Below are 25,984 nucleotides of genomic sequence, written 5' to 3' on the forward strand. Positions count from 1 at the left end.
ACATTAATTAAGCCTTTAAAACAGTCTGCCTCATCAGCTAACATTAATTAAGCCTTTAAAACAGTCTGCCTTATCAGCTTTACTCTGGTTTTTTTTATTCCTCCTGATGACGATCGCTTGAGTTGTGATCGAAACGTAGTTTCTGGCAAATGAGGTTCCAATGGTGTAAATGCTTTCACCCCGAGCTCTCATACTCTGATGGTGCATTGTCTTTGAGTTGTGCGCCTTTTGGCGTCATCTGGTCCAACCCATGTGAGACTAGGCTCTCAGTAAAGCTGTCTCGGGTGTGGACCAATCAACTTCAAGGACAGTGCATTCATTATCAGAGTTATGTTTTTTGTTTGCATTATGACTGCAGGTATTGTGGTCTATGCAAACATGACTCCTTGTAAAAAAGGTGTCAGTTTTGTTGCCAGATAGAAGGGTAAAAAAACAATTATGAAACGTAGTTTGTTTTGTTATTTTCTTTCAACTTATCTACGTGACTTTACCGAAAGACCCAAAAAATCCCCCCACACCCCCCATTCTACTAATTATAAACATTATAGCGAGGGGTCACACAGAGAGGGGTCGCACAGAGTGGGGGGGGGGAGAGGGGGTGGGGGGGTGACTACGCTTCTGGAATCTTCGACCCCCGCCCCTTGGCGGGGGGGAGGGGCGGGGGCGGAAGGGGGGGGTTGCAGAGCGGGTAGGAGGCAAAGTGTGGGGGGGGGCGATGCCCACGACGCGATTGGTCGGCGCCGCGTCACGATGCCTGCACGGCGCGTCGTGATTGGTTCGAGCGTGGGCGGTGACGTACGAGGCCGCGCCCCGCCCCCCCCCCGCTTCACAACGTTGGGGGATTCTCTCTTCAGGCAGCGGCGCTGGTGCTTGTTGTCTAGGCCGCAGCTACCAAGTGCGAATTATCGCAACGATTACAATTTGCCGTACACGAATAACGAGTAATAATTATAACGCCGCCGCTGCCCCAGTGCCCGATCGATTAGCTGTGTACGTGTAGCGAGAGATGGAGCCCGAGAAGTTGTCGCAGTTGAAGGCGTTCGTGCTACTGTGCTCGCAGAACCCGGGCGTGCTGCACAAGCCCGAGCTGCACTTCTTCAAGCAGTGGCTGGAGAGGTACGCGCCGCTCCACACGCGACCACGCAGAGCTCCACGCGGCCACGCAGAGCTCCACACGCGGTCACGCAGAGCTCCACACGACCACGCAGAGCTCCACACTGTCACGCAGAGCTCCACACGACCACGCAGAGCTCCACACTGTCACGCAGAGCTCCACGCGGCCACGCAGAGCTCCACACTGTCACGCAGAGCTCCACACGCGGCCACGCAGAGCTTCACGCGGCCACGCAGAGCTCCACACGCGGAGCTCCACGCAGAGCTCCATACGGCCACGCGGAGCTCCACACGCGGCCACGCAGAGCTCCACACGCGGCCACGCAGAGCTCCACACGACCACGCAGAGCTCCACACACGGCCACGCAGAGCTCCACGCGGAGCTCCACACGGCCACGCGGAGCTCCACACGGCCAGGCAGAGCTCCACACGGCCACGCACAGCTCCACGCGGAGCTCCACACGACCACGCAGAGCTCCACGCGGAGCTCCACACGGCCATGCGGAGCTCCACACGGCCAGGCGGAGCTCCACACGGCCACGCAGAGCTCCACGCGGAGCTCCACACGGCCACGCAGAGCTCCACACGCGGCCACGCAGAGCTCCACACGCGGCCACGCAGAGCTCCACACGCGGCCACGCAGAGCTCCACACGCGGCCACGCAGAGCTCCACACGCGGCCACGGAGAGCTCCACACACGGCAACGCAGAGCTCCGCGTGGCCACACACAGCTCCACACACAGCTCCACACACAGCTCCACACACAGCTCCACACACAGCTCCACACACAGCTCCACACACAGCTCCACACACAGCTCCACACACAGCTCCACACACAGCTCCACACACAGCTCCACACACAGCTCCACACACAGCTCCACACACAGCTCCACACACAGCTCCACACACAGCTCCACACACAGCTCCACACACAGCTCCACACACAGCTCCACACACAGCTCCACACACAGCTCCACACACAGCTCCACACACAGCTCCACACACAGCTCCACACGGCCACACACATGACCACACATAGCACTACAGAGCTCCACACAGCTCCAAAAAGCAAAGGGGGTAGCTCATTATGGCTTGTCACCCTCAAAGCTCCCCACAGCTCCGCACGGACACAGCTTTTCACTCTCCAAACATACAAAGACCGCTCCACACAGCCTCTCAACCTCCACACACACATTGAACAATATGGTCATTCATATTGCAGTGGAAAATGGGCATTAGTGGCATGGTGGTGCATATGGTGGCTCAGTAGGGGGTACGGCTGGTGGTGCATCTACCGGTCATCTCAGTCGGCCAACCCATGGCACCTGCTGGGTCTGTCCCGAGATCTGTCAGCGAGCATTCGACACTCCACGTGGCAGCCTCAAAGTGCACCGCGCCTGGCACAGGCGCCGTGGTGACCGTGGCGAATGGCGGGCATTGGTATTGGGTCATTACACTCCTTGTATTACAGTCCTTTAAACCACACCCCAGCTAGGAAGGACGCTCCCAGACAAACCAGAACTCCCACGCCAGCACATTTCATACCGTGCCAACCCATACGGTTTACCCCGTATTCTTGAACAGGGAAATTGTTTTCAGGTCCATACGGCGTACAGCCGTTTTGATACGGGCAAACATATGTTGTCTATTTGGTTGTGTTTCTTCCTTGCGATTGGTCTTTGTAGGATGAATGTTGAGATTTGTAAGTGCATGGGGTGACCAAAAAGGTCTGAAAAGGTTCGTAATAAGGTTGGCACTGATTAGGGGTTGACAGGTATGACACTTTAACAACAAAAACATGATTTACTAACAACAAAACTGTAAAAAAATCACATTCCGACGAATGCACAAAAAGGTCAAGTATCCAGACGGTGCGATGCGGAAAGGTCTAAACCAGGGGTCGGCAACCTACGGCTCCGGAGCCGCATGCGGCTCTTTACGGGCTGCTTCTTGACAATATGTACGTATGTACAGTATGTACTCAGATGCATTGCGGCTCTTGAAATACTGAATTTTGTACCGAATTGGAAAGAAATGGCTCTTCTTGTTATTTTCGTTGCCGACCCCTGGTCTAAACGGTAGCGTAATACATAACACGCACCACGACATAGGGTGAATGAATAACGATCACCTACACAAGTTAAACAGTACACGTATCACAGTCCAGTAAAAAAATAAAGTATCAATTCCTCGTGCTGATCTCACAGTAAAGAGGGATCAACCCTGCATTAACACACACACATCTTCTAAGGAGAACTTCCGGAAATTGTATGGTGCTCAGCACCGGCCATGCTACCCAATGCCACTTTCCCACTGCAGTATGCTTCAGCAAACAAGAGTGAAAGAAGCTCCCGCAGTAGTTGAAACTTGTATAGTAGCAACATACCAAGTAAAGGCAGAGTGCTACGAGGAACCAGGGACGACAGAAATGTGTTATTCGTACAACTACCTTTCCAGATAAGATCACTCCTTCCTGGGCATCGCCATGTTTCCGGTCGCAAACTAACCAGTCCAGACCCCCTCAAGGGAATATACATGAATAAAGTGTACATCGAGATAATACAGTACAAAAAAAGGTTACCCAGGGGTTAGATAGAGGAAATAATCATCTTTGTCATTGACTATACATAGTAGTCAACCTGAAAGTTACCACTTGGTACTAGTGTATCCAGTAAAACCTGATAGTCACAATGACTGATGAGTAACTTGACAACTATTTACAGACTTCCAGCCGACTGCCTGATACGTTACAACCTGGTAACCTGTTCCACAAAATGAACTGGTAATGAGAACATTTGTCACAGACTTCCTGATAACTACCTGATGCGCTACGGCCTGGTAGCTTGTCTAACAGGGATAATTAAGGAACATTATCACAGATTCCCGAGTATCTACCTGGTAACCTATGTCCCTACATCTTCTATTGTCCCTCAGTGTCTCCCTAAATCGTCCAGTTATATCCTCAATGTCTACCTGTATCGGTGTCCTCCCTGTGTTTTCAAATACTGTTGCTCCTGGGGTGTCCACTGCACGCTCACAAATGTAGACTTCCTTATGACCACGGGTGCCTTGAACCAGGCCCCCAATGTCCACGTTGTTTAGGGAGAAAACTCGGGCTAGGCCGACCACACAGCACTATAAAAAAAATCCTCTTTCACCACGAAACTACTCCATCCAGACTTTCCAAGGAAAAATATATCTTAATATCCTGTATTAGGAGCATTCAACAATGAGGGACAAGCCTTCTTCGTAACTGCTTCCCCATTGTTGAACGCTTATTTATCGCATTATTAGATTTGGGAATTGAATCATTGCCGCCCATGAGAAACCTTCTGTTCGCTCCTACAACTAAAGGTCCTGCATAGATGTCGCTGTAATAAATAATAATCTGAGAAGCTGAAGCCCAAGTCTGTATGGATCATACTTAAAGTTCCCAGTTACTGATTGCGTTTGGTTTACTAAATCAATAAATCCTGTGTTTTTGTTCGTTAAATAATGTCATTTTTTTATGTTGACAAGTGCCAATACTTTGTTTGTATCACGACCTATGAAACCACGATTGTAACGAAGATCTGTACGTTGCAAAATCGGTACTGCCGCAGGGTGCACATGACATAGAACCTAACCCATAATTTGGGCCCTTCCTGCTGAAATAAATACAATCTAAATCTAACAATTGCTCCACTTTTGAAAGTTAATGAACTTGACAATTTTATTCTGAAATTACAGGGCACGCAAAGCAGCCATGTGCTCCTTAATTACGCCTCTCCCCTCCCTCCCACAGTGGCACTCAATCCCCTTCTCCCAAATGGTCTCCCTGGGACCGCTGAATGCTCCCTTGTTGTTACCTTGTTTATCTCAGATCAATGCGACTTAACGTCTCTGCTCAAAAGGTATTAAATGTGGGCATTATGTGAAAAATGGTGGCCGTCTTAGGAAAATGGTGGCCATCTTTGATTTTTAGGTGGCTCACATGTTTTCCCACATAGTGACCCTAAGGAGATAATGTGCCGAATTTGGTGCTTATGTCACCATTTGAACAATTGTTCATATTATCTGCTCCGCAATGCAGGGTGTGTGTGTTGTCCACAGTTGTCTTACGTTCACAGCAATGGATGATAAGTGGCATGCAGTCCCTACTTCCTCTCTTCATCTTGTCCAAACATACAGTCCAGTATTCTGCACCCTCGAGTATTTGCTCAATACTGCTTTGCTACTGGCAGTATGGCAGTGGTCACCGAGCTACTCTGTGTAATTTTTAACCCGTTCTCTCCAGGTCATATCACCTCCGATTCCCCACACCTTTGATTAACACGGCAACGTACGGTGCAAAAGAAGTTCAACACGCATGCATACATTCTCAAACAACACTTGTTTTTTGCAAGGGTATTTTTTTTAAACCAGACCTTTGGTGTACGTTATGAAAGATATTTTTTTTATTCTCAAGGAATGACGCATCATACAAAAAACATTAATAATATGATGACTTTAGATCGTACGTAGACATTGGTTTACAACAATGATGACGGAGTCGAACGCTAAATATAAATCCATTCACAGAACTGTCCTAAGAGAATGTACGTGTTCATTTCTTCACGTTTGTCTCTGTGTGTGAAATCTCACTTTGATTTAAAAGAGGAATATATTTTCCACTTGAAATAATAGTCACAACTGCAGTGTGCTTTTTATAACACTTATCTTCATCCAGAAGCTTCTCCGTGCTTTCATTGTGAGCGAATTAGTTCAACACAGGATCTAAAAAAAGTGCCCCCCCCCTGCATTGTTTTGTTGTGGGGTCCCGGCTCTCTGCATGGTCTCAGCAGATGTCCCATCTGCCCCGATGGCGTCCCACCGATAAATCTGGCATTTGAGCCAACGGGGACTTTAAAAGCCTCGTCTTGTCCTCATGTCACCACCCCCTCCTCCACTACCACCACGTCATCTGCGGGGAAAAAGTCTGGTGTCTTGTGCACGTGACCACCGCACCTTAGCTCAGCCAAGAATTGGAGCAGGAATCTCTTGCTGCTGTATTTGCTTAATGGGCCACCTTTGGCTCAATGCTTACTGGTGCCTGCTGTTGACCACTATTGTGTTCATTCTGGTTTGCCGATGTTTGTAGAGCCCATGGCCTGGGGAGCATGCCAACACGTGCCGGGCGTGGGGAAGGAGGAGCCTCGTAAAACCTCCACGCCCATTCATTCATAGGGCGTCACCCATTGAGCGCGTCCTTCCATGAAGGGAAAAAAGAAAATGGTGGCAATGCCCAGAGATGACTCTCTGCCAATGGCTGCTCATACTCTTGGATTTGTGGCTTTAATGAATTGGGTTTTGGGTAAATATTCAAACCGGATTTAATAACTCTGCCCATAACTCACATTTGAATGTGATAACCATGAAAAAATTGATGTTATTTGAGTCCGAGGTTTACTGTCAGTGATCTGGCTGATACACATTTTCAGGTGGCCGGAATAGATTTTTCTGTACCACAACCTTTCTGCAGAGAATGCCCTTCGGAACTATATTGCTCTACTCGGGGAACCCTTTACAGCAATTAGCGTTGGAACGTTGCAGTGGTCTACGCAAATGTTTATAACACAAGTGCTTTAGCGATCACATTGCCTCAATATTTGGTGACAGGTATGCTTCCGAGAGGATGTCCGGCTAAATGTGGAGCCGTAAAATATCTGCTTGTGCTGATGCTTGATGGATTTCATGCATCGCAGGCTTGCGAGAGATGACAGCGCCTTATGGAAGCTGACGTCCAGCAGTAGATTGACCGTGGCTGATGATGAATTTAATGAGGTGGCAGGTAGCACTGGCTTGTGTGTGTGGGGAGGTTGTTGTGCTGGTCCTGAGAGGTTAACCTTTGACCCGTGTGCATCTTATGCCGTTTCAGCATGGGAGCCCAGGTGCCAGCGGTACCAGAGGAGCCAAGTGCAGCCAAGCCTCCCCCCCCCAAGGCACTTTTTGCTCCACCTCAATAACAATTAGGACATTTGGTATTCGTAACATTCTTATAGGTGCAAGGCAATCGCCACGGTGCTACGTTTCTCATTAGACCATTACGCTGGCAGCAAACCATCCATGCCAATGCAGTGTGGTACACCACGCCCATTTGCGCAGCACACTCATCCATTCAACACTGCCAGTGGATCAAAACGAGGCAGTCCACAATGGGTGACGTCATTGTGTTTTATTACATCACCGTAAACGGTTTTGTTTTCAAATTATTTTGTTTTCTTGAAATTTGAACATGGCCTTCATTTACAGCGATTCCCAACGGTGATAAAATTTTGCAAATCTTGAGTATGATCCAGTAACCTCGCCACCAACAATGGCTCTTATAAATAACCACAGGAGCCACGGAGTCCTTTGAAACTGCCATTTTCTGCTTCAGTGCCACAAAAATCACGCCCACTGCCCAACTCGTTTGGTAGCGCGATGTCACTGACCCTTTTGATTTCGCTTCCCTCTCAGACCTCAGCAATGTAATTAACTTATTTATCCAGGAAAGCCACACTGAGTCAATTGGATTGTTTTTTTTAGGAGGGTCCTCAATTGTTTACATGCTCTAATAAAGGTTTGTGAGCCGCAGTCACACTCTGGGCACAGGGATAGCTGCCACTAGGGGTCCCTGTTGAATAGACTGCAGCAAGGCAGTGGAATGGTTTATACGAGATGTCATGTAAGGCGCTTTGAGTTGCCGAGGCATTTAAGCGCCCTATGAATGCAAATCCTGATCCTTATGTTTAATTGGCCATTGGTGGTAGTCGTGGTAATGGCGTGGTGCGATTGTGATGTCTGCTGAGCAGGAGGAGAAGAAGCCAACGTCCCCACCCCCATCCACTTCGGCACCCGAAACAGAACCAGAGCCTGAGAGCGAAGAGAGCGATCTGGGTACGTTCATCCTCGCGCACCTCAGCTCTCTACTTCCCTCGATGCCAGTACCGTTCCTGCTGCGGTGCTCATTCTTGCCGGTGCTGCTGGTGTCGTTTTGCATGCTGGCGCTTGTGTTGTTTTCTGCTGGTGCTTTCAACCACGGTGTCTACGTGGGAGTCTCTGCTGCGAATGCTCGCGCTGCCGATGCCTTTCCACGTGCTGGTGTTTTTTTGGTGGCACTACCACCAGTGGAGTGGGTGGAACAGTGGGTAGCGCAGTGCACTACGAGCCTGATGACCCGAGTTCAAATTCCGGCCATGGCTGACAATGATGGCGAGTGATATATGAACTGGGCATCCACTCGGATGAGGAAGCCTTAAATGAGTAGCTGGTACTGTGTGTAAACATCAACACTGGTGAGACAAAGTGGCTGGGCGTGATGCTGGAGTTTCCGCTTTAATAGGCGCTCGTTAACAGTACTTGCCCCAACAGTCTGTGAAAGGTGATTCTACTGTTGCTACAGATGGTAGTTTTGGTGCTGATGTTTGTATCAGTGCTGATGCTTCCGGTAATATGAATAGTGTTGGTGTCGTTGCTAATGGATCTGCTGGTGTTGGCGTGCAGAGGTTTTAACGATTCTTTATCTCCCCCTGTGCGCAGACATTGACGATGAGGGTGTGGTGGAGGAGGACCACGATCCACCGCAGGAGATGGGCGACGCTGAGGTTGAGGTGAGCACATCTTGACCCTCTTCACCATTAGAAATGGATGGATAAAAAGAGTACATGATTTTTATTCATGATCAAGGAGAGCACCTGAGAGCACATCCATCGCGGAGATGGAGCAATGAGATTGTCTCGTATGCAGGTACTGTATGGATTGTTGCCTGTTGTTTGCTATGTGCAGCTGCTGAATTTAATGCTTGGATTTTTTTTTATGATGGAGAGCACAATATGATCAAAACTATTATTGTACAGCATCTTGAGATGTGGTCACGTTTAGGTGCCCTTTAAATCCCAGTTGTATTGTTAATTGCATTGCATTAGTGATAATGGTGGTAATGTATTTTCAGCGCGTGATTTTACATCACCACACGTGTGTGAGCCCTGATTTAAATCCCAATCACCACCGATAGCACGTAGACAATGATCCCCCATATGTAGCCTTTAACAGACTTTTGGGAAGGTGCTGCTAGCGAGCTCCAATGTGGGCCCGGCACGCTTGTATATACACTCGCACATCTGTTTGTGTTTGCTCCGATTTCTCTGTTTGCGTCGTTGTTGAATTTTTATTTTGTGTTATTTTAGTGACCCAGGTGAAATGTGAGACTATTCTTGTCTCTTTGAGTTATAACCTCTGGTTAATCACATTTTAAACAAAAAATTTACTTGGAACCTCTGCACACATCCGTAATGTACACGTAGTTTAGCGTCACCCGATGTGTGTGCCACAGGTGTCGGAGGAGATGATGGACCAGGCTAACGAGAAGAAGGGCGAGGCCATGAGTGCCCTGGCCGATGGTAAGGCCCTGGCCGATGGTAAGGCCATGGGGACAGGAGCACACAGCGGCGCATTGCTATATGGAACACCGATGATAAATATTAAGCGTAACCATTAATCATGATTCAGTTGTCACCGTTCAGGATCACAATTCCATTCAAGAATATTTTTTCGTCTTATTTTTATAGTCTGGTCGGGTTTTGGAGTCTTGTTCATCCTAGCTCAGTGAGACTTACCCAAAATAAACTGACTGATTGGATATATTATCTTGCAAAACAATTGAATATATTTGTATTCATCGCACATTGACTGTTCTTTTACACACATTTCTCGTGGATCGTAAGAATTCATTTAAATGGATGAGTCATTACATGCCTACTAAATATACCGTGCTGCACGAAATTTCACGACGTGAGCAGTGGTGCAGTGGTTAGTGCACTCCGCTATGAACCTGGCATACCCAGCCATGGATAAGGTCAGGGAGGAGCTTTATCTGAACTGGTCTGTGACCTCACCGGCTACATTGTAGAAATATTGGCTTTCACTCGCAGCACTTTGCCCATCAGATTGTATAGCTAAGCGGTGGATGTTTGTATGCGCGTGTGTGTGAACCTGGGTCGTGTGTGTGAACCTGGCGACCCGTGTTCGATTCCCGCTCACAGCCAACACCAGTGACAATTATTTGAACTGGTCCTGAACCCTCCCCTAGGTTCACTCGGCCTCAAATGAGTACCTGATGCAATGTGTAAATATTTCCACGAGGAAGATAAAGGCGGCCATGTGTGGTGCTAGCCACCCACTTCCTCGTGTGCTGTGGCCGGCATTCATAAGTTCTCGCTTACAGCACTTGACCCAACAGACTGTGAAGGCGATGCATGGGATTGTTGTCTTTGTGTGTGTGTGTGTGACAGGGGAACTCCAGAAAGCCATTGAGCTCTTCACAGAGGCCATCAAATTGAACCCCTCCTCTGCCATTCTCTATGCGAAGAGGGCCAGGTTTGTTTCCTCCAATTGGTCTTTGCTGGGCTTTCACAATCAGCAGTTGGAATTGTATAGTAGTACTCTTAGGTTTTTTCGGTAAAGTCACGTAGGTAAGTACTTGATACAGCAATCGTGCTGTGACGGTTCCACCTGAAGACGGAAGCTTGTGTTGCCTCCGAAACGTCGTGATTTTTATTTTACTTTTATTGATTTTAATTACATTCTTTACCTACGTGACTTTACCGAAAAAACCTAAGAGTATGAATCCTTGCAGTCACGGAAGCTTCAAATCTAGAATTGTATAGTAGTGTTGTGTAACCATGCCTATCTCATTAGTATTACACTTCCAATCAGTATTAAATTGCAATTACTGTTCATTGCTTTAGGAGTTAATTATTGTAGTACCACTGAAGAGTTGTTGATTGATATATCACCAGGAAAGGGTTTTAAAATATCGCGGAAGCATCGTTTGTCTTTACCGCAGAACTTGTCTACAGGAACAAACATGACAAGTCATCCACTTGAGGGGGGAGGAGAGGACCGATGAATTGCTACATACATAGTGTGTTCTGAATACCACAAACATATTTCCGCAAAGTAACAGCGACGAAGAACTGCTTTAAATAAAAGACCCACAGTGATTCAGCTTCAATACAAACTTCGAGGAACTGGAGCCTGCTGTTCACGGCATTGGCCACTGGGTTAAAATGGCCCTGATTGGTCAATCCAAGACTTATGGAGGTGGTGTTTGCTGGCAAGCGCGCACAGATACATGTGCTTGGTAGTGTAATGGTTAGCGCGTTGCGCTACGAACCCGGCATCCTGAATTCGATTCCCGCTCACGGCCAACACAAGTGACTATTATCTGAACCGGTCCTGGGCCTCCCCTAGGTCGACTCAGCCTTTAATAAGGACCTTATGCGATGTGTAAACATCGCCACTAGGGACACAAAGCCGACCGGGTGTTCTGCTGGCCGCCCAGCCCCTCGTGCCGTTGGGGCCTTCGTAGGTGCTCGTTAACAGCACTTGCCCCAACAGTGTGGTAAGGCTATACGGGGGATCTTTGTCTTTGTGGTCAGTGTGTACGTGAAGCTCGAGAAGCCAAACGCAGCGATCCGCGACGGAGACCGAGCCATCAGCATCAACCCTGACTCGGCGCAGTCGTACAAGTGGAGGGGCATCGCCCACCGGTGGGGTGCCGCACGCACGCACGCACTCGCACGCACACTCACATACTATACACGCACACCATACACACACTCACATACCATACACACACACACGCACGCACACTCACATACCATACACACACACGCACGCACACTCACATACCATACACGCACACGCACATACCATACACTCACACTCGCGCACACTCACACGCACACACACTCGCATACCATACACACGCACACACTCGCACTCAGCATACACGCACGCACACTCACACACACGTGCACACTCGCACACACACACACACCATACACACTAACTGTTGCGCACACTCGCCCTACATATACAAAGACAAAGATCCCCTGTATAGCCTGTAACGGAATGTTTAGGCAAATGCTGTTAGCGAGCACCTATGAAGGCCGGCACGGCACACGAGGGGGTAGGTGGCCAACACCACGCCCGGCCGCCTTTATCTTCCCAGTGGCAATGTTTACAAATTGTGCAAGGTACTCATTTTGAGGCTGAGTCGACCTAGGAGAGGCCCATAACCGGTTCAGATAATCGTCACTGGTGTTGGCCGTGAGCAGGAATTGAACCCGGGTCACCAGGTTCGTAGTGCAGTACGCTAACCGCTACACGATGAAAAACAAGCGCATACTCTCGCACAAACATGTGCTCACATGCTCACACAAGACAAAGATATATCTTTTCATGCTTGCGTACACACGCATTCGTGCATGAACACACTCGCGCTCACCCACACACGTACGCTGACATAAGCATATCCACTCGCACACACATGCTTGGTCACGAACACGCGCTCGCTAGCTCACGCACGCATACGCACCCGCGCACATACTCCCACACATACACACATTCGCTGGCATAAACACATAAACTCATGCACTCGTGACCCCTAGCACGCACGCTTGCTCGCTCATCTGCGCATGCACACACACGCACATGCTGGACTTTTCTTGAGTTTGCATCACCGCACGCGCACTTGTGTGTGTGGGTGCGCCATGTGACATCTCCGTTCCCTCTTCGGTCTCGCGCCTCCTTCGTGCGGCCCCTGTGCTTGTGGTGACCTCCAGGCTGCTGGGCCACTGGGAGGAGTCCAGCAAGGACTTGGCCATGGCCTGCAAGCTCGACTACGACGAAGATGCCAGCCGCATCCTCAAGGAGATCACGCCCAAGGTGACGCGGAATTTGTCGTTTGCCAGCGGAGGTTGTGTGGGGCAGTGGCTCGTAGTGATGGGTGTGCACAGCACTGTAATCCCAATAATAATCATCATCATCATCTTGCATGTATATGGAGCTTAAATGTATGTTTGTTGGACTTCTTTCGCACCGTACGTAGCCAACTCGAAATTCCTTGCATCATATCTTGTATCAAACAGTTGTGCCTGTGTGGGACAAGGGTGACTCGGCACAGGCCCTGGTTCCATTTGCAGCCATGCATGCGAGTGACCAGCGGTATACGGGTCTTGGATTATTTTTATATCGACTTGGCCTTAAATGAGTAGCCGGTGTAATGTGTCAACATCACTGGTAACACAAAGGCAGCACAACCCCCCTCATTCTCCGTGCCAGTCTTAGTTGATGCTAGCAGCACTTGCGTCAATAGTCCACATGGTTAAATGGTGGCCCTGTCTTTTGAACGCCCGTATGTTTGCACGGTCTCTGGGTACTGTCTTGTGAATATTACCCTCGCCTCTGTGCAAGTTGGCATGACTTTTTAGGGATAGCTTCCTACGGTTTCTCGGTAATTTCTCATTTTTGAATTATTGTGTGCAAATTGTAAATTATTCATACTTTTTTAAAATATAATTATACATGCATCTTTTCCACCATTTATTCCCGATTGTGCTATCAGCGTCATAATATTGAATGAATTATCCATTTGGAACGCTTGCAGGGTAGTGCAGCACCCGATGCAAGAGCAACTTTATTGGAATGAGATTCACAGAAGTACTTCCCAATTATTTCAATCAACCTCTTATCTACTCTTCAGCGGCAGCACTTTCCCACCCCGCCTCACTGCAGACATAAATGTCCATGGCTTGACGGTCAAACCGATATCATCGCATTTCTATTGCCGGCTTTAATTTGGCCAGATTAAGTGCAGAAATATTTTTTCCCCGGTTATTGGTGACTGGCCTGAGGCTTTAAACTCACTCTACTTGAGAACTCTACAGGCAGCTGCCCAGAATCAAACCCAGGAAATTCAGTGGGGCTGGCTCAGTCCTTTGATCTCTCAGCCCACCCGGGCCACCTCCAATTATCCAAACTTTTTAAAATTCCTACATGTAAATAGATTGCACAAGTTGCACTTGCAAATGATCACCTGTTGACATTAAATATGAATCATTGGAATGTATCATTCATGTTTTTTCATGGCCCCTTACGTTTATTTTTTAACAGAAAGCTTACTGAACCTTGATCATTCAAATCTGCCTTAAAAACCGAATTCGTCAAAGAAACGTCACACAATACACTTACACCCCTACGCAGGCAAGCACACGCGTGCGAACAGTAGTCTCGCTTTCCTGGAATATTACAGGAGAATCACAAATACCCGACATGCACGCACATCGCATTAGGGGGGTGTTCACTCACAAGATGAACAACTGGCAGGCTTCGAATTCGGCTTCACTGCACCGTGACTGACACTTGGCACACTGTTCAAACGCTGAATGCAAGAAATGAATGGTGATTTAACATTACAATTGTGCTATTGTGTTAAACTTAAAGTGATTAGCTTAATATATCACTTCCTAAATTGTTTAATTCGATTCATAAATTAGAATTTAACATGATCGTAAACGGATACATCCAGAGTCAACTTAAATCAGATGCAATACATTTTGGTCAGTTCCTTTGACTTTTAATTATCAATATCCCCTTTCTGTATGCACACACGTGTATATGCAAGCATACAACTATGCAGACATATACATTTGCAGTACTTAAAGATACGTGTCTGCATAGTATTGAGTTTTTAAAGACACAAGCTGTAGCAAATGTCCATCAGTTGACTGCAAACAGTGACCTTCAGTGCGTTGAGCCGTGTGCATTGTGGGCCCTGGAGCGGCACTTGGGGTACAGTCTTCGTAGCGTTGCCCCCAATGCTCTTTGCTGGGAGAAGATGGAATTCTGGGTGGTGGTGGTGGTGGTGATGGTGGCGGTGAGAGGCGTCGTTTTCTAGGGGCAAACTGGCGCACTCCATCAGCAGCCCTCCCCCCCCGCGCGCGTCCCAGCACCGGCGCTCATGGCTTGACGTAGCGATTCTTGGGCGTCTCGTTGCACAAGTACGACCCGCACGAGGGCGCTGCCGCCGCACGCACCTTCAAGCGGGCGACCGGCGACAGCGAGCCGAGCAGCGCGGGCAGCTCGACGGAGATGGCGCGTTCGATCTTGTCGAGGAGGCATCCGTTGGTGTAGCTGCAGTGGTAGGAGAGCGGACGCATCGTCGCCACGGAATTGGCGCCGAAGAAAGACTTGTAGGTTTTGGGGTCGGGCAGGTCGAACTTGCTCACGTTGGAGTTTGCCAGCACGGAGCCGTAGATGTCGTACTTCTCGGGGTGCTCCACAATGTCGGCGAACACCTGATCCGCGTTGCTGAAGAAGGAGGAGGAGCGCGTGCGCAGCGTCTGCACGTAGCGGTCGACCACTAGCGCGTGGATGCGCACGCGGATGGCGTGCTGCCGGATGAGGGCGATCTTGTTCTCCATGCGGTTGGCAATGATTTGCCGGAGGTCGTCGAGCAGCGAGGTCTCCTCGGCGAGGAAGAGGCCGCTGTTGGTGTCGACGCGGAAGGCGTACGGCCAGAAGGAGCTGACGTAGACGCGCGGCGGCTCGGTGACGTTGATGAGCGGCGCGAGGCTCCAGAAGAGGGCACCGTAGACACGCATGAGTTGCTGCGTGGAGACGCTGTCGGCCTTGTTGAGGATGATGCGGATTTGCGACTCGCGACCCTTCAGCTGCCGGAAGAGCGTCTCCAGCTCCAGGCCGACATCCAGCTTGGTGGGGTCGAACACCACGAAGATGAGGTCACCGCGGTCAATGAACCACTGGCACACGTCGTTGAAGGGGTAGCCTGGTCACGGGGTGGGGGTGGGAAACGTGAGACCTTGTGCTCGCAAAGGGCATTCGCACGAGCATTGGGTGGTACTCATCTGCTGTTTGCGGACCTGAGCCAGGGGTGGAAATTCCACATGCCTATGGTGAGAGCAGGACTATCTGTAGGACAGTGCTGGCACTTTTGAGTGCTTGCAACAGGAAACCTCGCGACCAAGGCTACTAAGCACAAACATGCAGAGAAACCCCCCACCCCCCCCCCCCCCCACATTTTTAGTCCGAAATGGCACTAAAACAACATTTCAGGGCTTAAAACCACAGCCCAACACAGGGCAGCTCCATCCCCCATCCGCACGGTACCTGTCGGTCCGCTGGCACTTATTCTTGTGCAAGGTTAGTGGGGATGGAGCGGTGGTGCAGTGCTTAACGCATTGCACTCTAAATGAGGCAACGGAGTTGGATTCCCCGGCCGTGGATAACTTCACTGAGTGACATCTGAGCTTATCCTGGCCTCCCGCACCCCCCACCCTTCACCGACCCGCACTGACCATCGTCGGTGAAATTTGGTCAAAAAAATCCCCATGATCGACAGTGTGGGGAGGGCCCTACCATCCATCAGCGCATTCGACAAAGTGCTGCAAATTACTCGTGTAAATGGAGAACCTGTTCCGAGGCACAACCACTGGCACAGCGCTCACCTCGCTGTTGCTGCTTCCGGTTCTCGATGATGCCTGGCGTGTCCACGAAGGTGACGCGCTCCAGCAGCCTGTGAGGCATCTCGACGCCGGAGAACTTCTCCAGGAAGCTCTGGCCGAATTTTTCGAGCGAGGCAAAGGTGCGCGAGCCGTCGGTGGCCATCACGATGCCCTCGAGGTGCTTGACCTTGGAGCCGTGTCGGATCACCGTGAACTCCGACGTTGTGGGCTCGGCTCCTGCGGAGATCGTCAGCAGGAGTTGTAACAATGGGCAAGTTTCTTACATCCCACCAGCCCCTTCCGTCCTGCCTCTGTCCAGTCGACAGTGTGTATGGACACGCGACAGTGAGTCGATTGGCATGTTGTTGCCTGTAGTGGTGTAAAGTGTGGATGCCTCTATCTCTTTCAAGACATCTGGCTAGTGTGGGAAGAGTAGGCCAAATACCTTCTCGAGGCGATCTCTCTAGCACTCTCTTGTGGAGGCTTTTCCACCAGCCATCGCTTGATCAATAAATGGCATAGCTGTACCATTAAAATAATTTTCTTACTATAAATTACCATCATCAGTGTCGTTGTTGGATGACGACGAGCTGGATTTCATAGCTGTGGCATGCTTGGAATAACATTGAGAGACGGAAATAGAAACACGTGGATTGGAGAACAATACACAGGTTGAATACTTCGTTTTGACTGTTAATAAAACTAAGTGGCCTTCGGTGGGACACGTTGCTGGAAGAGATGATAACCGGTGGTCGAGTGGCAGCCAAGCGGGGGAACGCGACCGAGAGGACATCTCCCAGGAAGATTGAGCAATGGAGTGAAATCGTCTCATGTGCATGTACTATGGTGGATTCTTATATCGCAGGACCGTTATAGACATCGACAGATTGGGGATGCCTTCATCCGAGAGTGGACTGGTCATCGCTTATGATGATGATGATGGTCACCTGTGTAAAGTGAGAAGGCCTTGTCGTCCAGGCCTAGCAGGTAGTTGATCATGGACGACTTCCCGACGCTCCAGGGACCCAGGAACAGCACCAGGGGTTTGGCAATGATCTCGCTCTCTGCGGCACACGTAGCCAGACATGCACACTGAGCAAGGATAACAGTTTGAATTCATATTGCGCACGCTTTCCAGCACTGATATAGCATCTAAACACCTTTTATCTAAAGAAGCTGTACAGCTCAAGTGTGGAAATGAGCACTGCACTTTCGGACAAAGTAAATCTTGAAATCAAAAGCGGATGTGGGTAGATTTATCACCGGCGCGGTACACTGCACACATCCATCTCAACGCAATCGGGGATTTGTGCTTTCATGTGTAATGAGTGCAGTTGAGGACAAATTTAGGCTGCAAAGGGAAGAGCAGGCGAGGTGATTATTTGTAGTTAGGTGGAAGGGCAAAGGGTTTGAAAAAAATGTGGGGAAATATGAGGACAGGTATTCTATCTGGATTCCGCAAGTTTTATTGATTCCAATGCCGCCAATACACGCGTCAAATCGTGACCGTCTATGATATGTAATTGGTGAACATGACAGCCGCAGCCACAAGAGGTTCAACGTGCACCACAATGGCAACAAGAAATATCGACGAGCAACGTTGCATCGTGACGTTTCAGCAGACAGCTGCGGTGTGTGAAAATATTTTGCCGATGACCTAGTCACCCTGAATGTGTCTGATGTTATAAAATCTTGGAAGCTAAAGCAGGGTTGTGCCTGGAATTGGCCATACATGCCAATGCAGGATCTTCCTGGCAAAGAGTCTTGAGACTCAGTGTGGCATTCCAAGTAAAATAAAGGTCGTTATTATAATTAACGTAACATGCCTACACATATGCGTGTCACCAGGGCCTGTGCTTGGGTGACTGCCCTGTGTGCTTGTATGCAGACACGCATGCACAAAAAGCAGCCCAGTACTCACCGTCAAATGTGCTGATACTTCTTCCGTGGCTAGCTACAGTGGAGAGGGCACGGAGTGGGTGGTGGAATGGTAGATTGTTAGGACGAGTGTTAGCACGGGTATGGCACACAGGGTTAGGGTGAACGGCAACACAGAACCATTGGAAATGACCAGTTGTGTCATTTATCATACTGATAATAGATGATGATAGCATTAGAATAGCCTAATGGTCAGGCCAAAGCCTGTCAAATGTGACCTCAATTTCGTCACGACGTTATTTCAGTGCAGTGGTTACGTGATGAGTTCTCCGGTATTATTTTTGCTTGTTCTGAAACTGGCTGAGCCTGTCCCCGTGGTCTTATCGTGAGAGGGGGGGGTCCACAGACACGAGGTAGACAGTTAACGATACATCTTGACTTTCATTCCTAATCCCCGATCTTGCAGTATCCAGCAATCCTGTACTCGCACCAAAGCAAGTTGACATTTATTACCCATTGCCCAGGAAATTACGCTTGTGGTGATGTGGCAGTAGTACGGGCTCGTTGCTTGTAATGTAACGGTGATGGGTTTGTTATGCTGGTGTGTGGTCGTGGAGTGGTGTTGCCACCACCTGTGCCGCGGTGTTGGTGCGTGGTCTCGCAGGCCACCACGGTTACCGGTCATGTCGTGCTGGCGGATGGAGTCGTACTTGTAGATCCTCTCCAGGGGCTTGATGGAGGTGTGGTAGATTTTTTTTAAACGGTCCAGAAGCCCTGCAAATGTAGTCCTTTGCATGTCAACTTTTAGAAATGCCTACATTAAACAAATGACACTGGCATTAAACGTCATGGTCCGAGTTTGCCAAATCAAATAACAAATCCGTACAAATTGCTTAATTTGGAGCTGCAGATCGAGCAGCCGAGCGAGCAAGGCCACTGCTGGGATGGCGATGTCGGTCCCAGCAAGAGCTGGACTATCCGATTGGTCAGTAATTTACGGTATGAAATAATGGGATAGAGCAAAAATTGTCGTGAGAAAAAAAAAATCACCGCTGTTCTCACGTGTACCGCTGAAGGGGAACTGACGAGTGGGGATTGTTGATGTCATCAACAGCATCGTCGCGCTTAGCGTGCCTTGTAGGGGGTTTCCTGCCTTAGGGACGCAGGATGTTAGGGGCAGCCGCCATTTTTTAAGGAACCCCGAGTATTCTACCACGTAAAACTGCGATCGTCTTAGTGGGCAAATTGTCCCAACTCTCGTCCCCCCGACCTGGGTAGTCGTCGCGTGGGGTGTCGTCGTTGAGCTGCAGCGTGTCGGCGATGTGGTGGCGGTTGCGGAACATTTCGTCGAGCTCCGGCTCCTCGCCCACGTCCACCGCCTCATTCTCCTCCACCCCCCGCTCGGGCGAATCTTGACGCACGGAGGTGGCAAGGGCGACAAAGATTTCCGCATCGGACAAAGACACGACGTACAACGACAGGCTTGCGTTGTAGATGACGCGTACTCGGGATGTGTCGTACCGACACTGTAACGGGCCGCGCAGTATATATTCGCTTGCTCTCAGAGAGAGAGAACGAGTCAGAGGCACGAGAAAACCGCAGCTTCGTAGGAAAGGTAGCCACCCGCTGAATCCCCCCCCCTCTTAACCTCTGGGGTATTTATGGTAAAAAAAATAATCGGCCAATTAATGAGTGTTTGTACAAAATAGGTATCACAAGGACAAAATAAAGTGAATGGATGTGGTGTGCCTAAATAATTCCTGGAACAGCATTCCGGACTGGTTACACTGCTTTGCAAGAGTTCCGAATGGATTCTTTGTTCCATAACATGACACCGATCGCACATTCGTGATAAAATTGGGGGGGGGCGGGGGGGGGAAAACTTAAATTGATCGACACCTCTCCCTCTACTGGTTCAAGTGACCTCTCACTGCCTCTGCACGGCACTCTGCGTCTGTGTTTGTGAGTTTGCTTTGCTGTCTCCCAGACGTGCGAGTGTTCGCAACTGGTAGGGTGTTTGCCAAATGGCTCAGACTGTGGCTCATGTTGGCATAAGCTGGCATTTTAATAGCTTTTGACAGCAGGAGTTGTGATTGCTTAGACGAGAGCCACCTTAATTTACTACTACTATTGCGAGATCACCTGACGGGGTAGAGCATCTGTCGCATTCCGCAATCTCAATCAAAAGTTTAAGAGTTGAAATCTCGGTTGGGGGTCGACTCAGCTGTTCATTCTTTTCGAGTCGATAAAATGGTGATGGTTTTCCTCTATGGAAAGACTCTCCCCCCCCCCCCCCATCATACGAATGACAAACTTCCACCCTTGGCTCGGCTATAAAGAGGAGATGAGCGTCCACCTCCACACTCAGTTGAGCAGGAAAACCATTTCCGATATTGACTATGACCTTATCTGTTAATTCCTTGACCTGTTCATGTGACTGTACCAGCTCTGTAATTTTTAAATGAACCGATGTTTCGTTTTCTCGGTGCTTCTCGACTCTTGATTTTATTTGGGGGCGATCTCCCCAGTGGTGCTTGGCTCGCAGCCACACGGCCGCGTAACTCCGCCGCGCCGTGCACCGCTGTCCATACTTGGCTAACAAGGCGGGGGGGGACGGGGGGAAACTCTAAAAGCGGCGGACGTCGTCCACGCCAGTGCTAATTCCATCCCAAGAGCGCGCAGAGGGCAAGCGGACACGCGCGTGCGTTTGAGAGCAGCGGCAGGCCGCGTGGTCGCCACGCCAGTTCTGCGGTTGTGTCGGCTCGTGGCCTGGCCGCTGTGAGGTGAGACCGGCAACTCCGTGGATCCTGAGATTCTGGTGAGATCTCAACGGCCCACTGAGAGCTCTACTCAGGGTCATCAGCAGTACTGGCTCGGCAGAGGTCGCAAACGGGTTTTGAATCCTTACCCGTACCTGTACCCGGCCGCACCAGGGTCGCAAATGGGGACCCGTACCCGTACCCGGCCGGGTACGGGTACCCGTTCCCTACCAGTACCCTACCCGAAATGAGTGACAAACGGTTACTCACCAGTGACTCACGGCCTACCCGTACCCGTACCCGGCCGCACCAGGGTCGCAAACGGGTACCCGTACCTGGTACGGGTAACCGGGTATCGGGTAGGGTACGGGTATCGGGTACCCGGTTGCGACCTCTGGAGACCGGCAACTCCGTGGATTCCGAAATTCTGGTGAGATCTCAACGGCCCACTGAGAGCTCTACACAGGGTCATGAGCAGTACTGGCTCGGTGAGAGCGTTACTCTCCCCTCGGCCATTTATCCGCTTTTCTGTGTAATAATTTAAACCATCTTCTTGGTTCTTTCGGTAAAGTGACGTAGAAGGGAAATAATAAAATAATAAAAATAAAGCATTATAAAATAATTCTCACAACGTTACGGCCACAACGCAAGCAGCTGAAACGTCGTGAGAATTATTTTATTATGTTTTATTATTTTTATTTTATTATTTCCCTTCTACGTGATGACTTTACCGAAAGAACCAAGAAGATGAATCCCTGCAGTCACGAAAGCTTTAAATCGAAATTTAATTTAAACCATGATCACCCCGCTGCCTGTTGAAGGCCTTCTCAAGCCGACGCAATCTCTCACGATTCTTTCGATGTCACGAATCCACCTCACGCACGTGCACTCGAGCTGAGTTCATTGGCACATCTCCTCGGTCGACATCCTGTCAGATGTGTTTCGTTTCCTTCGGAATGTGAAAATAAATGACAGCCCTTTGTCGATTATCGGCTGAATGAAGAAGGGCCGTTTGACAATGCTGCACCACACTGGTCAATGCAGGGGAAACCAGGACCGGTTGAGAGATCGTTTGCCACCGGTGGTTAGCCATGGGCAAGAACCAAATTGAGATCGCCGAGTTAAGAGCACATCGCGCAACGCCCGTCTCAGCGCTCCAACCCGCCTTCTGTTTATAAATAAAATTCGTAATTCATCCTGGTGTCAGAGGAAATCCCGTTTACAGCGTGGCCCTGGCGACGGCATGCCGCGCACGCTATCAGTAGCTCGTATTTAAGACCCGTCGCATTGGAAAGCGCAAGGTGCCCGTTGCATAACGAAGACCCCATTTGTAATTGGAAATTATTGAAATAGGTCGGCGATGAGAATTGCACTGGGATCAGCGGGGGGCCGAGAGTGTGGCAGGGGCAGCCAGCCCGAGGGACGTGTGGTTCGGTTATGTCCAAACTGACGCACAGAATGTGCTTACTGGCTTTTTGAGTGTGTGGCCCTGGTGCAGAGGTCGCAATCGGGTACCAGATACCCGTACCCTACCCGATACTCGGCTACCCGTACCCGGCCAGGTACGGGTACCCGTTTGCGACCCTGGTGCGGCCGGGTACGGGTACGGGTAGGCCGTGAGTCACTGGTGAGTGACCGTTTGTCATTTCGGGTAGGGAACGGGTACCCATACCCGGCCGGGTATGGGTACCCATTTGCGACCCTGGTGCGGCCGGGTACGGGTAAGGAATCAAAACCCGTTTTCGACCTCTGCCCTGGTGTGGCCGAGCACGGATGCAGAAACCCATTTCGTAAAATGACAGTCATGTTGCGTCGTGGAGAGAAACCCGACTTGGGGAGGGTTGATGGGCTGATGTGTGCGGGTACGCCTGTGCGTGTGTGTCTTGGCAGACACTTGACCCCTTGGGGTTAGGATGTCCAAGAGTGAAGCTTTCTGTCGGCACAAGCTATTTATTGGGCGTCGTGAAATGTGGCCTGTTGCCACCTCTGTAGCTTTAGTGCGCGCTCCTAAGTTGTTTCACTGTGTTAGAGGGATCGCATCGGCACACTCTTGTTGCCAAGTGAAATAAAGCGTGAAGAAGTTAAAGGAACCAACGGACTTTCGCATCATAACCTGCAATGCCCAAACACCATGCCATCTGTAAACCATTTGTCTCTACGGACACGTACAGTGCACGTGTGCTCGGATGTCTCTCACGGGTTGCAATCGGCGGGGTGGTTACTTTTCCGGCCACGTTAGGTGACCAGAGCGTGTGGCTCGCTATCAGAAAGGTTGCGAGTTCAAAATCTGGTTGACGGTTGACTTAGGGACCGATAGAATGATTACCACTTTGCAGAGGAAAGCCAAAACAGAGTTTGTCCTGTGGATCGACTCGACCACCGCCATAGGATTGTGCAAGTTTCACACAAGTTCAGAGCTCTAAGCAGGAGACTAGCGCTGCTGTTCCTTGATGCTTATTTGAGCAGAAAACCACTTTGATTGCTTGAGCTTTGACTACATGCATGCCACAGTAGCCTGTTTGCTCAAACTATCATCTCTAATTTTAGTTAAAATGAGATTTGCACATCTGGGTTTTGCATATTGTGGGTGCCCCTTTATTCCGATGGCAATACCGTGCGGGGTTTTGAAATTTTCCGCAACTCCGCTGCTGTCGCGAGAGTTTTGACAGGAAGGGTTTTACGGGCTCCGTGTCGGGTTTTCCCACAAGTGAACATTGATTATGCCAAACACCCATTGCTGGAATTGGTCAAACAGCCCAATGTGTTTAGCCCCGCTGAAAGAGTGGCGAGGTTAAACGAAGCTTCCCTGGGTAAATAAAGAACATTGCGATGAATCGTTTCATTCGCCGGCCCAAGTAGAGAACCCAGCACGTGTGTATGTCATGGGTTACTGCGCTCAAAAAATCACGGGTGTCACTTAATTTGTGCAGTACTTTGTTTTCCTATCTCATCGAATCTCGGAAGCAAAGCAGCGTTGCCTGGATAGTGTTTGGATGGGCGACCACCATCCATTAAGCAGGTGTTGTAGGCTGCTGTAAGGGAAGAAAACCCCCATCTTCGTACTGGACTATAGTCCAGTGTTTATGCTCCCCATCTCCACGTTAATCTGCACACTGCCCGCCATGGTGAATTCGATCAAATCAATCACGATCCCCCCCCCCACGACCCATACGGCGTGGGGAGACCCTTGTTTTGAAGTGGATTGACAAAAAGGGGTTTGTCCGTACGTGCTTTGAGCGTTATTACAGCCGCACACTTAAAGGCTGGCTGTCAAATTGACTACAGCTTGGTTATGTTTTGTTCCAGAATCAATAAAGTACGAACATAATTTTGGCATGTATCAAACGCATCATTAGTGGTGTGTGTGTGTAATGTGGTTGCTGTTGTTTAGTCAGTAGTTTTAAGTCTCGGCGTGTGCGGTTGAGCTGGCTGTCAACAAGGGCTTGTGACTGCGACAGTTGGGAGTCGTCAGGGTTTGAATGTCGCCGCAGCCACCGGCCACCACACTTCTCACTGGGCTGCCACTGAGTTTACAATTCAGTGGGAATTTGCCCCAGCGCGCACCCACTGCTGTTAAATCGGAGACATCAAAGCGCTCTCAAAAGGTATCGCAACAAGGTCGGGGTCGGCCTGTGAACGTAGCGTTATTTTTAAGAACTGACATTCTATTCAAGCAGACGGCTGCCGCAGTATCCCGGCCAAGTGGCACAGCAGCAGTGAAATTGGCTCTCACAGTTGGAGGGTTCCGAGTACAAATCCTGGTTTGAGTTAAATCAGCCTATCACCCCCCCCCCCCCCCATGGTCGATAAAATGATTACCACTTTGTCGGGAAGGAATTTTCACCACAGGTTCAGGGCTGTGAACAGGCGATGAGCACCGGTCCCTCAATGCTTATTTGACCAGGAAATCACTTAGCTTTGGTCACGCATTGGTTTGTAGCACACTGTAGTCTGAACCCGCGAACCTCGGTTCATTTCCTGGCTAACATCAGAAGCGAGTTAAATCTCAGTCGGTCTTGCACCCCCTCGCCACTCCTTTAAAGTGCACTGACCAGTGTGGTGAAGTATGCTCGGACCAACCGCTTGGCCTTTCCGCGGCATGGGGGAGAGCCCTCGTCCGTCGGTGTTATCGGCAAAGAGCTGCGAATCGCAAATTCTAAAAATCCAATGCAAGAGCTGTAAATCCCAAAAAATGAATGCCAAACCTCACAGGTGGCACAGGAGGGCTGTAAAGTCCTGCTCGAACCCGACGTCCCTTGTGGCGGACGACACCCGAGAGCGAGCGCGCGCGCGCGTTTGGGATGGGAGGGAGACAGAACTGACGCTTACCGTCGGCACGAGCCGCGAGAATCAACAGGCAGAGCAGCAGGGTGACTTTGAGCAGCGGCATTGTCCGGCGGCGAAGGTTGGTGGTCTCGGAGGCAGACTGACTCGTCCAGAAGAAACGGAGAGGCAGGAGATGTATTATTATTATTGTTGGTGTTTGATTGAATTGTAAAATGTGTGTACTGCTGGAGACGGAGATTGACTTGGAGTCGTAGAGAGCCTGACCGATGAGAGGGGCTGCGAGGAAAAGGAGACGCAGACAGAGAGAGAGAGCTCGTGTAAAGTTGCCGAGTGGGGAGGCTGCCACGTGACTTTGGCACACGTGGGTGCCTGCCACTTACGTCTGACAGTAAATTTAACTCTCAATTCCCTCCCTTCACAACCCCACAACCTCAATCCACCCCCCTCCCCAACCTCAATCCCCCCCCGCCCACACACAAGCTTCCACCCCCACCACTCCCTTTCGGTGACTTCTGATTGACAAATGTGGTATTTGAACAATCATAGCAATGTGTGTGCATATAAAAGTAATCATTTCCGGCCATTCTTAATACACAAATAAGTGTCCCTCCATATCATGCGGATCATGGGTTTATTCTT

General features: G+C 49.8%; 2 protein-coding genes across 3 annotated transcripts in view; one reads left to right on the top strand and one right to left on the bottom strand.

The window, feature by feature from the left end:
• The first annotated feature begins 828 nt into the window (after nt 1–828).
• ST13 (ST13 Hsp70 interacting protein) overlaps nt 829–25,984 on the top strand; it is a 30,964-nt gene continuing 5,808 nt past the window's right edge. Inside the window, exons 1-8 of one of the 2 annotated variants that reach the window (XM_078605026.1) lie at nt 829–1,116; nt 7,010–7,073; nt 7,926–8,010; nt 8,653–8,723; nt 9,446–9,530; nt 10,404–10,488; nt 11,553–11,663; nt 12,741–12,843. In XM_078605026.1, the coding sequence (XP_078461152.1) occupies nt 1,007–1,116; nt 7,010–7,073; nt 7,926–8,010; nt 8,653–8,723; nt 9,446–9,530; nt 10,404–10,488; nt 11,553–11,663; nt 12,741–12,843 (714 nt within the window). In that variant the 5' untranslated portion in view covers nt 829–1,006. The remainder of the gene's footprint in view (nt 1,117–7,009; nt 7,074–7,925; nt 8,011–8,652; nt 8,724–9,445; nt 9,531–10,403; nt 10,489–11,552; nt 11,664–12,740; nt 12,844–25,984) is intronic. The other variant, XM_078605027.1, reaches the window with a different exon arrangement.
• SRL (sarcalumenin) lies at nt 14,036–25,663 on the bottom strand. Its single transcript, XM_078605024.1, has 7 exons — nt 25,388–25,663; nt 19,570–19,710; nt 18,978–19,073; nt 18,343–18,375; nt 17,369–17,485; nt 16,425–16,658; nt 14,036–15,745 (listed from the first exon to the last, which is right to left on the bottom strand). Exons 1-7 carry the CDS (start codon nt 25,446–25,448, stop codon nt 14,916–14,918), a joined length of 1,512 nt encoding a protein of 503 aa, XP_078461150.1. The 5' UTR covers nt 25,449–25,663; the 3' UTR covers nt 14,036–14,915.

The sequence above is a fragment of the Lampetra planeri genome, chromosome 23, assembly GCF_965212315.1.
Source record: "Lampetra planeri chromosome 23, kcLamPlan1.2.h2, whole genome shotgun sequence".
Taxonomy (NCBI): Eukaryota; Metazoa; Chordata; class Hyperoartia; order Petromyzontiformes; family Petromyzontidae; genus Lampetra; species Lampetra planeri.

Excerpts from the sequence above, each read along its gene's own strand:
- SRL (XM_078605024.1), bottom strand. The coding sequence starts at position 25,448 with ATGCCGCTGCTCAAAGTCACCCTGCTGCTCTGCCTGTTGATTCTCGCG. Across the intron at positions 19,074-19,569 it reads CCCACGCGACGACTACCCAG|GGCTTCTGGACCGTTTAAAA; the intron begins GTCGGGGGGACG and ends CTACATTTGCAG. Across the intron at positions 17,486-18,342 it reads AAGTATCAGCACATTTGACG|AGAGCGAGATCATTGCCAAA; the intron begins GTGAGTACTGGG and ends CGTGTGCCGCAG.